The following is a 16819-nucleotide window of genomic DNA, read 5'->3' on the forward strand; positions in this document are numbered from 1 at the left end:
TCGGGGTGTGACAGAAGTTGGCTCGACTGGTACCCCGACTGGTTACGCCTGAATATGCAAGAATCGAGAGGTACATTTGGGGCTTAGCTCCCGAGATCCGAGGAATGGTTACCTCCTCCAAACCAACCACTATCCAGTCAGCCCGAGAGCTGGCAAAATCTTTAACTGATATGTAGTTCGTATGGGAACTCTGAAAGACTCTGGTAAGAAAACGACCACCGCCGAACCTGAACGAAAAATAGTTACCAAGAATCAAAAACTCGGAGAACTCAAACGGAAGTGAAATGGTAACTCAGGAGGACAGTTCAAAAGAAACCAAGGAGCAGGAAGAATGTTTGCAGTAAACGCAAGAGGACCAGGACAGGGCTCCACTTGTAACAGGTGTGGAAGAATTCATATTGGTGAATGCTGGAAATGTAACCGATGTAACCGTTTCGGTCATGTGACTCGCGACTGTTATGCAAAAATTGCACCACCCACAGGAAGCCAAACTTCCGGATGTTTCGAGTGCGGTGTCATCGGACATTTCAGAAATGATTGCCCCAAACTCAAGATTCAAAATGCTAAGGGCAAAGCATTCGAGATGAACGCGAAGAAGGCCCGGAAGGACTCATCCGTAGTCACTGGTAAGTTTCTCGTTAATAATCATTATGCTTATGTACTATTTGATACCGGAGCAGATCTAAGCTTTGTTTCTAACCAATTTGAACCCCTTCTCGATATTGAACCAAGTAAGTTAGACAATAATTACTCAATAGAATTAGCCAACGTGAAACTAATTGAAACCAGTAAAATTGTCCGAAACTACAATATTCTGTTAGAAAACCATAGGTTTCCAATCGATCTTCTACCCGTAGAATTAGGCAGTTTTGTTATAGTAGTAGGAATTGACGGGTTATCCAAAAATAGAGCTGAGATCATATGTTCCGAAAAGATAGTTCGTTTACCAACCCCAACTGGTCAAGGTTTAAATATTCAGGGAGATCGGAGTTGCCCAGAATTAAAACTCTCTAGTATCACAAAAACCCGCAAAATGTTAAGGAAAGGATGTCCGGCTTTCCTTGTCAACGTAGTCGACACAAAGGTTAAAGAGCGAAAGATAGAGGATATTCCTGTAGTACGGGAATTTCCATAAGTTTTCCCTTATGATTTTCCAGGATTACCTCCTCAGCGTCAAGTCGAATTCAGAATCGACTGGTTCAAGATGCCGCTCTGATAGTTCGATCTCTGTATAGATTAGCACCATCAGAAATGCAAGAGTTATCTAATCAGCTTTAGGAATTACTAGACAAGGGATTTATAAGACCAAGTTTCTCACCTTGGGGAGCTCCAGTCTTATTTGTGAAAAAGAAGAACGGCTCTTTTCGAATGTGTATCGATTACAGAGAACTGAACAAACTTACTATTAAAAATCGGTACCCACTACCGAGAATTAATGATCTGTTTGATCAGTTGCAAGGATCAAGCTATTACTCAAAGATCGACTTGTGATCCGGGTATCATCAGTTACGTGTTGCAGAAGAAGATATTCCTAAACCGCTTTCAGAACTCGCTATGGCCATTATGAATTTCTGGTCATGCCATTTGGTCTAACGAATGCACCGGCTGTGTTCATGGACCTTATGAACAGAGTTTGTAAGCCATACTTGGATAAATTCGTGATAGTATTCATCGATGACATACTTATCTATTCAAGAACCAAGAATGAACATGAACAACACTTGAAACTGATTCTAGAATTGCTAAAAGAAGAAAACTTATATGCCAAATTTTCCAAGTGCGATTTCTGGCTTCGAGAAGTCCACTTTTTAGGGCATGTAATCAATGAGAATGGTATCCTAGTTGATCCAACAAAAGTTGAAGCAATTAAGAATTGGGAGACACCAAGGTCACCCACTGAAGTGCGACAATTTTTGGGACTAGCTGGTTATTACCGTAGATTCACTGAAAATTTTTCTTCTATAGCTCAACCCTTAACCCAATTGACTCAAAAAGACAAGAAATATGAGTGGACAGAAAAACAAGAAGAATCTTTCCAACTGCTTAAACAAAAGTTGTGTAGTTCACCAATCTTATCCCTTCCAGAAGGAACTGATGGATTCGTAGTTTTCTGTGACGCATCCCAATTAGACCTTGGATGTGTGCTCATGCAAGGATGTGAGTTCCCAGCCGGATCTAAACAGGAGTATCTCGTAACACGAGGGTGCGGAATCCCCACTTAATACGATATGAGTGTAAGATCAGCAATACGTTGAATCGATAAAGTATAACACACAGAAAAATACTAATAAACTCTATTATGTTGCAAAGCTTCAACACGTGATATCAATAATCACTAACACACGTTCTACCGTCCTTAAAACCTTTTTACAAACAAACCTAAGCCGAAGTATATATAGACTTTGACAACTTCGCTTAACATACTAGGCGAAGTTGTCTAACTTCGCTATTCCCAAGTTCGCTAACATACATGGTGAACTTACATAAAACAATATTCAAACAGAAACGATACAAACTAAAACGATTACAGACACATGCAAAACACGAGATACTGAACTACTGACATCATGCACCAAGAGACTCCCCCTTGGCAGTAGCTTCATATCTCTATCTTCTTTCTCGTGTCTTGTAATCCCAAAACTCTTGTGCCGCTCGTCTTCAAGCATGAACTCCCTGCCTTATACAGACAGAGACCACCTTTTGGTGCTTCTTTGCTTCATCCTTCCACGCAGGAATATAGAATATCTTATTATCGTTCAATACCTGTAAATCAGCTTGAGACAAATTTACCAAGTGCATGGGATCATACACTCTCAGAATCTCCTGCTCGTCCTCATCTTCCATAACGGCTTCAGCAGTCTGGCAGTCGACATACCACCACTTGAGATTCTTTAACACATATTTAGGCATCATTTTCATTGGCACCTCTTTCAAACACCGAATTGGTTTATACTTCATCACCATCCAAGGCTTGCCATCAGCTCGCGTTCCCCTTTCCTTATCTTCAACTAACATCCCTTTCTGAGGCTTTAGCAATTCAAACTTCTTCTCTTTTATACACTCTCTTTCCACACGATCTTCCCAATTATTCTTGCCATATTGTCACCACTCCTATTAATCAATCCCAATTTAGCTAAGTCTTTCACCTCACACTCAGGCAAGGTGTTCAGTGATCTCAAAGCCTTTTTAAAGTACTGAATCCCATCATAACGCTTAATCATAAACAACTTTAACTGCTCATCATACAGCCAGCAAATAATACCTTTCTTCGACTCAACATACCCCTTGATGTTGTAACTCTTTTTGAACATTGTCAGCACTGCGGGCTTCTTTGTCTTGAGGAACCACTGAGCACAGCCTTCCTTCCATCTCGGCTGTTCTTCCCATTCAGACTCATCTGACACATCCACATCTTGACTCACATTCACGTTGTTAACATCTGGAATATCATGTTCTACACTATCATCCACAATCTCACCTTCTTCTATCTCACTATCAATCACAATCTGTTCTCCTATCTTTTCAATCTCATCAATAGTTAACACATCATCTGTTAAATCATCGTCATCACCCAACGTTTCCTCATCATCAACAACCATGACATTTTCACCACCTGATCCACCTGATGTACCAGTTGACTCCCCCTGAGATGTGGAAGTCCCAAGAGTTTGTTCAGTTCTTGGCAGCTCACCACCTGCACCTTTCGATGCATTGGGATCATCGTCTCTATCTTGTCTCTTCTTGGTTCTCAACTCGTCGCCCTTGCAGCTCGTCTCCCCCTGAGATGCTAAGAGCTGTTTTAGAGCATCAAATAGTTTACCGTGTTCAACAAGGAGGGACGACTGTAACTGATTCTCTGCCACAAGTCTCTGGATGGCATGAGTTTGGATGAGATTAATTCTTGACTGTTCAGCAACCACCCGTTCAAGAGCTGCTATCCTCTCAGAATCTGATAAAGTAGCATAAAAATCAAACCTTATGTGAGAAATGTCTTGAGCATACGGTGGAGGAAGGCCCAAACTAACTGGAATATCCGAGGTAGGCTGAACCGTAACCGCAAGTGGTAACGAAATAGGTAACCCCACAGTAGCAACCACTATAGGCTCAACAAATCTTGCAATAACCTGTGATGGAGTAAGAACAGGAGGCGGCAAGGAAGCTATCTCTGGAGCAATAAACAGAAATGTGGTTGGAGGAGTACCAAAAGACGACGACGTGGTCGCCAAAGAAACACTGGTGGTAATCGGCACTGTGACAGTCGTAGTAGTAGGAACCATAGTCATACCAGATAACGAGGGTGGAGAGAAACGAACCACCCTTGAGCTTTCACCAACTCCTGAACTTTCACCAGCCCTGGCCTTCTTCGATCTTCGTACCAACTTGTCTAACTCCTCCTCATAGTCAAATTCATTGTCATCCGAATCTTTCTTTCTATTGCCATGTATTCTTTCTTGTCTGGCAAGAATTTGTTGTGCTTCTACGATATCGTTAGTGGAGGAGTCAGAATCGGTTCTATCAGAATCCGCCACCGATGTAGCGACCATGGACACATTGACCCCAGACACCTCAGCTACATAGGCTTGAATTTTAGCGGCTGGATCAACCCGGTCCATGTCAAAGAAACCTTGCCCTCCAAAGGAAACTTCAAGATCAACCTGTTGCTCCGGATCGACAACAGGATCAGCAGGCGGTGCTTGCTGTACCACAGGTGGTGGTTGAGGAACATCAGTCTGTTGCGGTGCCGGATCAAGAAATTCATCTCCTGGAGGAGCAACGTAAGCAGGATTCACCAAATAACCAAACAATGCAGTGTGCCGCGGATGAAGTTCAGGTTTGCTACGAGCACTTGATGACCTACATTGCGCAAAAATTCTCTTACTCACACTTTCAACATAACAGATAGGACGTTGTTGAGGCAGAGTAGGAGCTACGTGATTCAGAATCATCTGTAGGAATCTCGGATACATCAAAAATCTTTCCCTAGCGACCGCGCGTCTCTGACGATCAATCTCATAAAACACCATCTGACTAAAGCAGGCTTGTTGTAAGTCAGGGCAGTCATTGCAGATTGCATTGTTGCCCCCATACCGTCTGTACCAGCTTTACGACCAGACATGCAGACTATCATCACGTGCATCAGAAACCGCCACTGATCTAACAAAAATCCCTTTCTCCTTTGAGTGTCACCCAACGGACCCGAATAACCCATGCGCAGAAACGTACCATCTCTGAATGTAGCCGGAAAGTCTGTTGGATCATTTGTAGTTTCAACCCCGAACTGTAAAGCAACCCTTATTTGATCTGCCGAGAACTGTACTACCTGATTGTTCACTGTAGCGCACATAACCGGAGGATCAACTCTACAGTCATATTCAACTGTTCGCCAAAAGTCTTCGATATTTGGTAGCGAAATGGGAAGAGTATTCGTGATGGCGTGAAAAATACGTGAGCGAACGAGGAATGAAATGATCTCACGATAGTCGTCTATACCACTAGCATCCGGATCCAAAGTGTTATACATGTTGTGACCCGGAAAGAACTGTCGGTTGTTGTCACCACCTTCGTCATCACCAGCACCACCAGCACCTGCCACAGCAGCCATATCTGCACAACAAACGGTCTAAGTTAGAACATTGACGTAGCAGATCATAAACTTCGCTTATTACCATGAGCGAAGTTATGATATCTCTTATGTTTAACTTCGCAGAAGCCCAACTTTGCCTTAGTAAACAGATCAGAACACTTAGGTAATATTTTCATGTGCAGGCGAAGTTAGTCATATGGCGAAGTTGAGTACAACTTCGCCTAAACCCTAACTTCGCCTCGTAATCGGCGTATCACGATGACCCATTTGTGGTTTAGTTTTGCCGATTTGAGGATGAAAATATGAAAGAGTTTACTCGATTGATATCCACAGGACCACATTTGTTACTAAGAACTGTAAAAACAAATTGTTAAATGAGGGTTTAGTGGGTTGCAGCAAGCGAGACCACAAAACGAATCATCGTGACACCAATTATCACCATATAGAACGAATTACGGGTCTCTTGGATCCTGCGAACCTTAATCACGGACAAGAAACATATTTGAATGAGGGTTGATTAGAGTTTATGTCGATTGTATAAGTTCGCCGAGGGTTATGGGTTGAAAATAGTGTTGGCTCAGCCGGGACCGAGACGATCCGAGCGCGTTCGAGACGGAAGGTTTGAAGACCAAAGACGGATAGAAACAAACACGAAACAAACGATTTCATTGATAAAAACGAAAGATTACATGCTTGTTTAAACACTGAAATCACGATCTATGGCAGGGGGAGGTCGAGCATGGCCTCCCCCCTCATCCGGACAGCACCTGGGCCCCGGGCACGCAAATCCTTAAAACCTTACCTGTTCACGCCTGAAAGCTGGTATTTATACCCGCTGCCATTCGGTCAGGACTCATTCGATCGAATGAGTCCTATTCGATCGAATGGCAGACTCATTCGATCGAATCAGAAACTCATTCGATCGAATGAGTATCCATTTGAAAATGCTCTTTCAAATGGATCACTTTCAGCGTGAACCACTACCTAGGTGTACAGCATACAACATAAACATTCTAAACTATTCGCCAAGCGACGGCCACAAAACATGCACCAACATATTCCCCCTTGGACGTTGCTTGCGAATTGCTGTAGACACCTCTTGCAATCTTCAGTCAAATCTTCTGCTATATCTTGATAATCACGTTGAAGAATACCATCATTGCAGCAAGATTCCCCCTTAGACTGAACTCTCGGTTAATGATGCAAAGTGTTCTCCATTGCTGACATCTTCAGACAAAACAATCTGTTTAAAAACAACCAACTATAGAAATTCCCCCTCAGACGTTGGCGTGTATCCCAATATATAGACGTGTAAGCTCATATCGTCTTCCGCTGACTTAATAATGTATTGGGCAATCTTTGATGAGGCTTCCGATCCACAGCTACTCCGCCTAAACAGATTAGTTTGTATGCAGATTCATCATCGGAGACAAAGACACATCATTAACTTCGTGATTGCGAATCACCATTCTTCAACAGAATTCCCTCCACAAAGCGGAATTCTCACATGCGGAAAATAAATATTTGACGCTGATTGGCCCATAAATAGTCAGATGCTCCTGACTACCCCACAATAACTCAAACTCAGATTCTCTCCACAAAGCAGAATCTTCACATGCGGAAAATAAATATTTGACGCTGATTGGCCCATAAATAGTCAGATGCTCCTGACTACCCCACAATAACTCAAACTCAGATTCTCTCCACAAAGCGGAATCTTCACATGCGGAAAATAAATATTTGACGCTGATTGGCCCATAAATAGTCAGATGCTCCTGACTACCCCACAATAACTCAAACTCAGATTCTCTCCACAAAGCAGAATCTTCACATGCGGAAAATAAATATTTGACGCTGATTGGCCCATAAATAGTCAGATGCTCCTGACTACCCCACAATAACTCAAACTCAGATTCTCTCCACAAAGCAGAATCTTCACATGCGGAAAATAAATATTTGACGCTGATTGGCCCATAAATAGTCAGATGCTCCTGACTACCCCACAATAACTCAAACTCAGATTCTCTCCACAAAGCAGAATCTTCACATGCGGAAAATAAATTATTTGACGCTGATTGGCCCATAAATAGTCAGATGCTCCTGACTACCCCACAATAACTCATCAGTAATCACTTTTCTCTGTTCTTCTGTGTTCTTATAACAATCACCACTGTAGAAGCTCAATGAACAAGGGGTTATCCATTAAACTTGTAGACGATAATTCCTTCAGGTGATTGTGCTTTGTTCATCGCCCCAATTTGCCGCTTTAACCATTAAACATTTAAACGCTCTGACTTTGCCGGCAAATATCAGTGAAAATTTCACTGTCACCAAACTTTTTCTGGATAGTAATCAACTTGTATAGGATGTCCAGAAAAATCTTCATCACTGACCCGAAAATTAACCGAAAATTTCCCGGAAATTTTGTCGAAAAAATTTTATTTTTGCCAAACTTTTTCAGAAGACTTCCCGACTGATAAAAATGGCTTGGGCAAATTTTCGTGTAAGCGGGCGTTCCAGACTCCTTTTTTTTTTTTTTTTTTTTTTTTTTTGGTCTGGAACATGTTCGATCGAATGAAGCACAGATTCGATCGGATGAAGAACAGATTCGATCGGATGAAGAACTGGTTCGATCAGCTATTTGAATTTGACACTTTGAGCGGGAAAACCAGTTCGATCGAATACAATCTGATTCGATCGAATGAAGACAATCGAATGGGCGGGAAAACTGGCGTTTGAATTTGACACTTTTGAGCGGGAAGACTGATTCGATCGAATCAGTCAATCGAATAGGCCTATTCGATCGAATGGGGAACTCGTTCGATCGAATGGACTGATTCGACTCCTTCAACGCCAGCCCAGAAAACGCGAAGAACACGAAGAACACACCAACATTTTAACGTCCAGAACGCATAAAATCAAGAGCTCGGTTTGCTAGAACGGTTGTTAGACCCTTCTAGCGGTAACCGTGGCTCTGATACCAATTGTTGGCTCAGCCGGGACCGAGACGATCCGAGCGCGTTCGAGACGGAAGGTTTGAAGACCAAAGACGGATAGAAACAAACACGAAACAAACGATTTCATTGATAAAAACGAAAGATTACATGCTTGTTAAACACTGAAATCACGATCTATGGCAGGGGGAGGTCGAGCATGGCCTCCCCCTCATCCGGACAGCACCTGGGCGCCGGGCACGCAAATCCTTAAACTCTTACCTGTTCACGCCTGAAAGCTGGTATTTATACCCGCTGCCATTCGGTCAGGACTCATTCGATCGAATGAGTCCTATTCGATCGAATGGCAGACTCATTCGATCGAATCAGAAACTCATTCGATCGAATGAGTATCCATTTGAAAATGCTCTTTCAAATGGATCACTTTCAGCGTGAACCACTACCTAGGTGTACAGCATACAACATAAACATTCTAAACTATTCGCCAAGCGACGGCCACAAAACATGCACCAACAAATAGTTTGACAAGTTTGACCACCGAATCCCCTCTTATAGTTAGAAGCAACCCCATAGGCGAAGTTGTGTTAACTTCGTCCAAAATTAACTTCGCCTTTTTCAACCAATTAGTCAACTTCGCCTATTAGCTCACCAATTAACTTCGCCTATATTAATTTACAAACAGAACCTTATAAAATTGATCAAAATGCAAGACGCTTTTAAAATTCTCCGTTAACGATTTAAACTTTACGATCAAAGAACCAAGTAACCAAGTTTTAAACCTTAAAACAAAAATAGGCAACGAAAATTTGAGTAATAAAATAAACGGGATCAAATTTCAGTCTTGACGAAAACCTGCATGTTTTAGAAAAGATCCGAACTGAAATCATACTAATTAAGTGGCTGTCACATAGATCCATGTTCAGCGGTATTATGACATAAAGAAACAGGTTGTAAGCAGGTATAAACCTTAGTATGGTTTTCATCGCTTCTGTGATACGGATTAGGTTCAATTAAGCTCAAAATTTAGATGGACATCACATGAGAGATTGTGATGCCTCCTATCATTCTCAAAGCATATTTGGCTTTCCCCAAGTCACCCCGAATTGACTTCGACCCGTAGTGTTTGATTGGTCAGTAAGCACACATCGATCTTCGGATTCTTCTTCTAGTTATATCTCATATGTTGACCGAGTCATCTTGCCTCTTTCTAGATATGTGTAATAAAATCAGCTTCAGAAGGCTTAACAATAATAACCATAAGTTTTTTTTAAAATAAATAAACATCTTTATACGACTTCATAATTGAATTCAACTGCAAGTCCCGGATCTGGATCACTGCAGGTACGTAGTACTATCTCCGCGGGAATCAGAACACTCACGGGCTCGTGTATGATTGGGTAATCACTTTTCTGCCTATCATTCGGAAAGATGTATATGGAGACATGCACAGCTCAGAGTGATTCTCCACAATAAATCGAGAAGATTTAGTTTGTATCACTTCTACTTTTACGTACCATAGAAAGCTACCATAACATACAATGACTGTTCTAGAGTCTTTTAGGCCTAATAACTTCACCAGTTAAGCACACAAAATCAGTTTTTCTATCACTTTCCAGGGTTGGATCAATTTTCTTTTAAACATCGTATTGAAACTTCTTACGAAGTTATAGACTTGAAAAATTATATCATCTCCCAAAAAAAAAAATTTAAAATTATAACGCCCCGAACAAGTCAAAGTCATCAGGTAAATGGCTATCCTGAGGATCCAATGGATCAGCTGGACCGACCACATACAAGTATGTGTCCTTCTAACTAAGTATGAATGAGTAATTTTTAAGCGAAAGAACCAAAGCACATCAAAAACCGCTCCGGTCACTTTCAGTCATCCAGTTAATGGCTATCCTCAAAAACTACAAGTAGAGATAAGGACCAAACATATCCGAAGATATGTCCTTCAAACTTGAGCAACCGAAATAATTTTAAGTGTTAGTGATGGTTTTTTTTTCCAGTAAAATTTAAAACAAGGTTACTCGGGATTGATCATCCCATTAAGCTCAACAAGATTTTTAAAACGGGATCGGTCAAACGCTTTAGTAAAAAGATCGGAAAAATTTTCCAATGAATCAACCTTTTCAAGCACAATTAATTTCTTCTCAGCACAATCCCGTATAAAATGATGACGAATGTCAATATGTTTAGTTTTACTGTGTTTTACGGGATTGTTAGTTACTGAGATTGCAGCAATGTTAGCAATACAAATAGGAGTTTGAGTGAAATTCTGACCATAATCGCGCAATTGCTGTTTTATCCATAGAACCTGGGAGCAGCAGTTTGATGCTGCCATGTACTCTGCTTCACAGGTGGAAATGGCTACTGAGGTCTGTTTCTTGCACTGCCACGACACCAATCTTTCTCCGAGAAACTGACATCCACCGGTTGTGGACTTCCTATTCTGATTGCAACCTCCATAGTCAGAATCTGTGTAAGCTACCAAATCCAGTTCTCCCCCTTTCATGTACCATAGTCCCAACTTTGGCTTCCCTTTGAGATACCGCAAGATTCTCTTCACTCCCATCATGTGAGACTCCTTCGGGTTTGCCTGAAAACGAGCCCAAAGACAAACTGCAAACATAATGTCAGGTCTAGATGCAGTTAGATACATTAAAGAACCTATGATTGCTCGATATTGGGTGGGATCAACATCTTCATCACTGTCAGAATCAGCACCCAGTTTGTGGTTGACGTAAATTGGAGTGTCAAATGGGGTGCTATCGTCCATCTTGAAGCGTTTGAGCACATCATGGACATATTTCGTTTGACGAATAAACATTCCATCTTTCTTCTGATCTACCTGCAATCCCAAAAAGAAAGTTAATTCGCCCATGGCGCTCATTTCAAACCTCTTTTTCATGAATGCTTCAAATTCCTGACACATGGTTACTTTTGATGCAACAAAAATGATGTCGTCCACATAGACTTGAACGAGTAGAAAATCTCCCCCTTTTCTCTTGACAAACAGCGTACTATCGATCTTTCCTCTTTCGAACCCATTCTCAAGCAAGTAGTCGGACAAGGTTGCGTACCAGGCACGAGGAGCCTGATGTAATCCATACAACGCTTTGCTCAGTTTGTACACATGATCAGGAAAATCTGGGTCAGGGAAACCCGGAGGTTGTTCAACATACACCACCTCATCGACTTTACCATTAAGAAAGGCACTTTTCACATCTAACTGGAACACTTTCATCTCTTTGTGTGCAGCAAATGCCAGAAATAATCGAAATGCCTCCAATCTTGCCACAGGAGCAAACACTTCATTGTAATCGACTCCTTCCTGCTGATTAAACCCTTTCACTACCAATCTTGCCTTGTTGCGTATGATTATCCCTTTCTCATCTCTCTTACATTTAAACACCCACTTAGTACCTATAGCCTTCACGTCCTGTGGTTTTTCAACTAATTTCCATACTTCCATCTTCTCAAACTGTGCTAGTTCTTCCTGCATGGCTTCGACCCACGAGCTATCCTTTAGAGCCATTTGATAATTCTTTGGTTCAATCTGGCTGATGAAGCAAGGATTCATTTATAATACCCGTGTCTTTAATGCTTGCGTAAACACATGTGTGTTCATCCAAACTTCTTCTTGTTCGAACACCGTCAGACGGATTACCTATCACGTTCTCCAAAGGATGATTTTTGTGAATTCTAGTGGTCTGAATCGGACCGACTTCCAGATTATTTTCTAAATTTGAAGAGAGTTCATCAGTGTGTGATTGATGTTGAGTGTGAAATGGATTGTAGAATTCTTCTTCAGTAGAGACAGTAGGAGTATCAACAGCACTTGACTAGGTTGGTTGACTTTCATCGTATTGCGGCCGTTGCTCAATATTTTCCTCCTCGTCATACAGAATCTGTGAAGCAATTTTCTCATCAACTTCTGCAAAATCCAAGTAAGGCACATCTGTGAAGCAATTTTATCATAGTCGAAAGTTTCAGCAGGTCCCATGCTAGGCCTTGGTGATTTGTAACTCGTAATGTCAGTGTTACAGACCACCTCAACCTTGATGTTCGATAAATTAAAGATTCTTCTGTTGGGGGTCCCAACAACATATCCGACTAAGATACCTTCGCCGGCTTTCTCACCAAATTTAGAGTTAGTCTTTAATATCGAACATGGGGATCCGAAAGGTTCAAGACCCTTCAATTTTGGCTTTCTACCATGCATAAGTTCATAACATGTTTTATTTAATCTTTTAACAGTTAAAACACGATTAAGGATATAGCAGGCTGTAGCAACAGCCTCAGCCCAGAACACCACGGGAAGTTTAGCATCTGCCAGCATGGTTCTGGCTCCTTCGATTAGCGTTCTATTCTTCCTCTCAGCTACTCCATTTTGTTGCGGAGTATACGGGGCGCTGTACTGGTGTTCTATCCCTTTCTGTAAGCAGAACATCTCCATCTGATAGTTCTTGAACTCTGTACCATTATCACTCCTGATGTACTTTACCTTTCTCCCAACAATATTTTCAACCTTGGTAATCAAGTTAATTACCAACTGAACTGTCTCATCTTTTGCCTTTAGAAAGTATACCCAAGAGTATCGAGAGTAATCATCGGTTACAACCAAGCAGTATGACGTTCCACCAAGACTCTTTACATTCACAGGACCAAAGAGATCCATGTGTAGTAGGTCTAGGGTGCTGACAATTGAGTTAACCTTCTTGGTGTGATGAGGCTTTTTGTGTTGCTTTCCTTTCTTGCACGACAAGCATTGATCTTCAAAGTTAAAATTCTTCAAGGGAACCCCAAGTACCAGCCCATTCTTGACAATGTAATTCATTTTGCGAAGATGTATATGTCCCATTCTTCGATGCCACAACTCTGACTCAGACTTAGTTGCCTTTGACATAAGACATGACTCTTCTGTTGTCATCTCAGTTGACCTCATATCCATTACATACGTGTTCTTTTCTCTTGGAGCTTTCATCAAAACCCAGGCGTCTGGTATCTTGAAACCAGGATAAAGAACGATTGCCTCATTTTTAGTAAAATGCACCGTGTATTCTTTGTCACAAATCTGAGATACACTCAACAAGTTATGCTTCAACTCTTCCACAAAATTCACATTCTCTAACTTTATTCTTCCATTCGTCACAGTTCCAATATCACTGATTCTACCTCCACTCTCTCCAGCGAAACTAACCCTTCCTCCTTGAACAGATTTCCAGTCACGTAACAATTTCTTGTTACCAGTCATGTGCCGGGAACAGCCACTGTCAACAACCCACATATTTGTTTACAGCCCTGTTTGACTGTTCCTGCACAATTAAAGAAATAGATTAAAATCTGGGGACCCAAGTCCTACGGGTCTTGGGTTGAGTAAACCTGTTATCAGGTATCCAGCACCTTGATTTCCCAAAGTCAGTTTGAGGATAGTTTCTATAAGTTCTGAACGGAAACCTTCTAGAGGACTGGCTATGAGGCCATCCAAACCTTCGTGAATTAACTAAATTATAATTGTTGGTTTGGTAGTTTACTGGGAAAAAACGAGACTGATTTCTTTGAAATCTTGGATTAGTCCGGTGACTGAAATTTGGTGTGTTCACATTCTTAACAACATCATAATTAGTATTCGTTTTATTCTCAGTTTTCGGAGGCCTCATACCTCTAAATTTTCTCTGTTTTAGAGGACAATCAGCTACAAGGTGTCCTACTTTATTGCATCTGAATCAACTTCTGTTTTGAACCTTCGTCTCAACAGTGGTTGCAGATGTCGAGGTTGCGTTATTACCCGTTTGTCTAACATATGGTGGGACGAACGGATTTAGGGAAGATTTCTTTTCATCGGGCTTATATTCCTCCCCACGTTTTAGTAACACAACCTTTTCTTTTATCTCACCCAATTCGGAAGACTTGTCCGAATTTGATGAGACAGAGCTAGGGACAGAAATCGCAACATTAGAACTTGACTTACTCGTTTCGCTCTTATTAACTTCAGTTTCTTTAGTAGAAACTTTGATTGGAACTGTCTGCCTAATCTCAACATTTGCAGATCGCTGATCACTAGGATCATAAGTATAGTTATTGTTATACGGTGGTGGAACTTCAGAAAATCCAATTCCGGGGAACGTTGAACCCTTATGATGTGATCTAGCATTGCTGAAGAATTTCTAAATTGTTCAATTTTCCTGTTTAGTTCCACCACTCTTACCTGGTAATCAGCTATCTGTTTATCTTTTTCAGCAATTAGTTTGGTCTTTTCTTCTAACACTTCATAACTAAGATCAATTACCTGTATTTTTTCAGCTAGACTGGCTTTAAGACTTCTGATATCCTTTTCACTAGCTTTTATTTTTACCGAGTAACTATTTTCTTTAGTTTTAGAGTAGTGATGTTCTTCTTTCAGGCTTTTAAATTTAGTATCCAAACTAACAAACTGATCAGTTAATGTTTTTAATTGTTCAGACAGATTTTCACATTGTTCACAATGAAGTTCAGAACTTACATCAGAGAGCTGATCGTTCACTTCTGCCATGTATGACTGATCTTCTCCCGTCTCTCTCTCACTTCCTCCAGTTTCGATGTTTACCAAATTAGCCTGTTCGAACACTTCCTCAACTTGTAAATTCTAGTTGTATCCACCATTCTGTCAAGATACCATAGCCCTATTTTCACTACCACCCCCATTCTGTTGTGCAGGCCTGTTCTAACTTCGTTCGACTCTCTTATTTGTACATTCCTTAGCAAAGTGTCCATTTTGTTGACAGTTGTAACATCGAACCTTTGATTTATCAAACCCTGGTCTTTCTCCAACGAACTTTCTACCCGTTTTCTTCATGAATCTCTTTACCCTTCTTACTATCATAGCCATCTGCCACTGCAGATCCATCTCTTCCAAATCATCAGCATCGATCTGATCATAGTCTTCATCCAAAGTTGCAGGGTCTACTATTTTACGTTTGATATAGTTCTCATAAGATGCAATGAAAGATGCATAGAGGGCAAACTGTGGTTCAGCAGATTTCACACTCATAGGCATCTGTGAGTAGTTATTGTTTGGAGCATTGGATGAGAAATTTCCAGTTGTAGTTTGAGGCTTTGAGGAATTACTCCCTACTGCTACTAAACATACGTCACCATCTATATTGAGTATCACATGACCATCTAGAGTGGAGTTGATTCCCCCTTAGAGTAGTAGGCAGTGGATTCTAATTTTGAACTTGAGCTCGGAGTGACTTTAGCACCATACATTCCCGGATCCTGAACCTGATCAGTTGGTGTCTCCTTTCGAACCATGTTTAGTTCAAAATTTCGTAACTTATTGACCACTGTTTCCAAATCAATCTTGTCAAAATCTTTATCTTCTCTCATCAGTACAGTGTACATTTCCCATTTCGGTGGAAGAGCATCAAGAAGTTTCTCTACTACCTCTTCTTCCTTGTATTCAATTGAGTAATTATTTAGTTCGGTCATCAAATGATAATATCGTGTGATGATATCATCAAGTGATTCATTTTTCAAATACTTGAATACAGAGAATTGGGTTTTTAGCAGCTTTGTCTTGGAAGTACGTATCCCCACATTACCTTCATATCTATTTTCTAGTGCTTCCCATAGCTCTCTAGCAGTTTTGTATTTCTTGAAAGTATGAAGAATCTCTTGTGGAAGAGCCATTGTTATAGCTGCATGAGCTTTACTCTATGCCTCATACATTTTCTTTTCGTCCTCTTCCATCTTACTGTACTTCTTAATCTGTTCACGACCTTCAAACATGGATGTTGGTGGAATGTACCCGTCTTGAATGCAAACCCACATCTTAGTATCTTGATACTTCACATACTGTTCAAACCGATCTTTCCATGCAACGAAATCGGTACCCTTAAGCAGTTTTGGAGCTTTAGTTGCTGAACCGGCTTCAACCTCCATCTTTACCAGTTCTGTGATATTTATTGAAGTCATAGTCGAACGAAACAAGACTCAAAATTACAAAAAAAGTATACATTCTGTGAACAGTGAGCAGATAGCGGAGTTGTTACAACTTCGCTTGAAGCTTAACTTCGCTGAACACTCAACCTCGCTGCTTCCTAACTTCGCCTCTTATTAACTTCGCTTCACAGTAACTTCGCTTAAACCCTATAGGTTCGTTTAAACTCTACATAAGTTGACGGCAACTTCGCTTGATGAACACGAGGTTTTTCGGGTTTTAGTTGGGGGTATTGCGAGGTATGCGAAGGTGTTTTGGGGTATATTTGATGGTGGACGATGGGCAAGACACAAAAAC

General features: G+C 41.0%; 1 protein-coding gene across 1 annotated transcript; it reads left to right on the forward strand.

Annotated features, from left to right (window-relative positions):
- The first annotated feature begins 331 nt into the window (after positions 1-331).
- Positions 332-1135, forward strand: LOC143587918 (uncharacterized). Its single transcript, XM_077069073.1, has one exon. The coding sequence runs from the start codon at positions 332-334 to the stop codon at positions 1133-1135; it is 804 nt and encodes a 267-aa protein (XP_076925188.1).
- The last annotated feature ends 15684 nt before the right edge of the window (positions 1136-16819 follow it).

This window comes from Bidens hawaiensis, unplaced genomic scaffold (genome assembly GCF_021521415.1).
Source record: "Bidens hawaiensis isolate Kalapana, Puna unplaced genomic scaffold, B.hawaiensis_p1.1 tig00035920_1, whole genome shotgun sequence".
Classification (NCBI taxonomy): Eukaryota; Viridiplantae; Streptophyta; class Magnoliopsida; order Asterales; family Asteraceae; genus Bidens; species Bidens hawaiensis.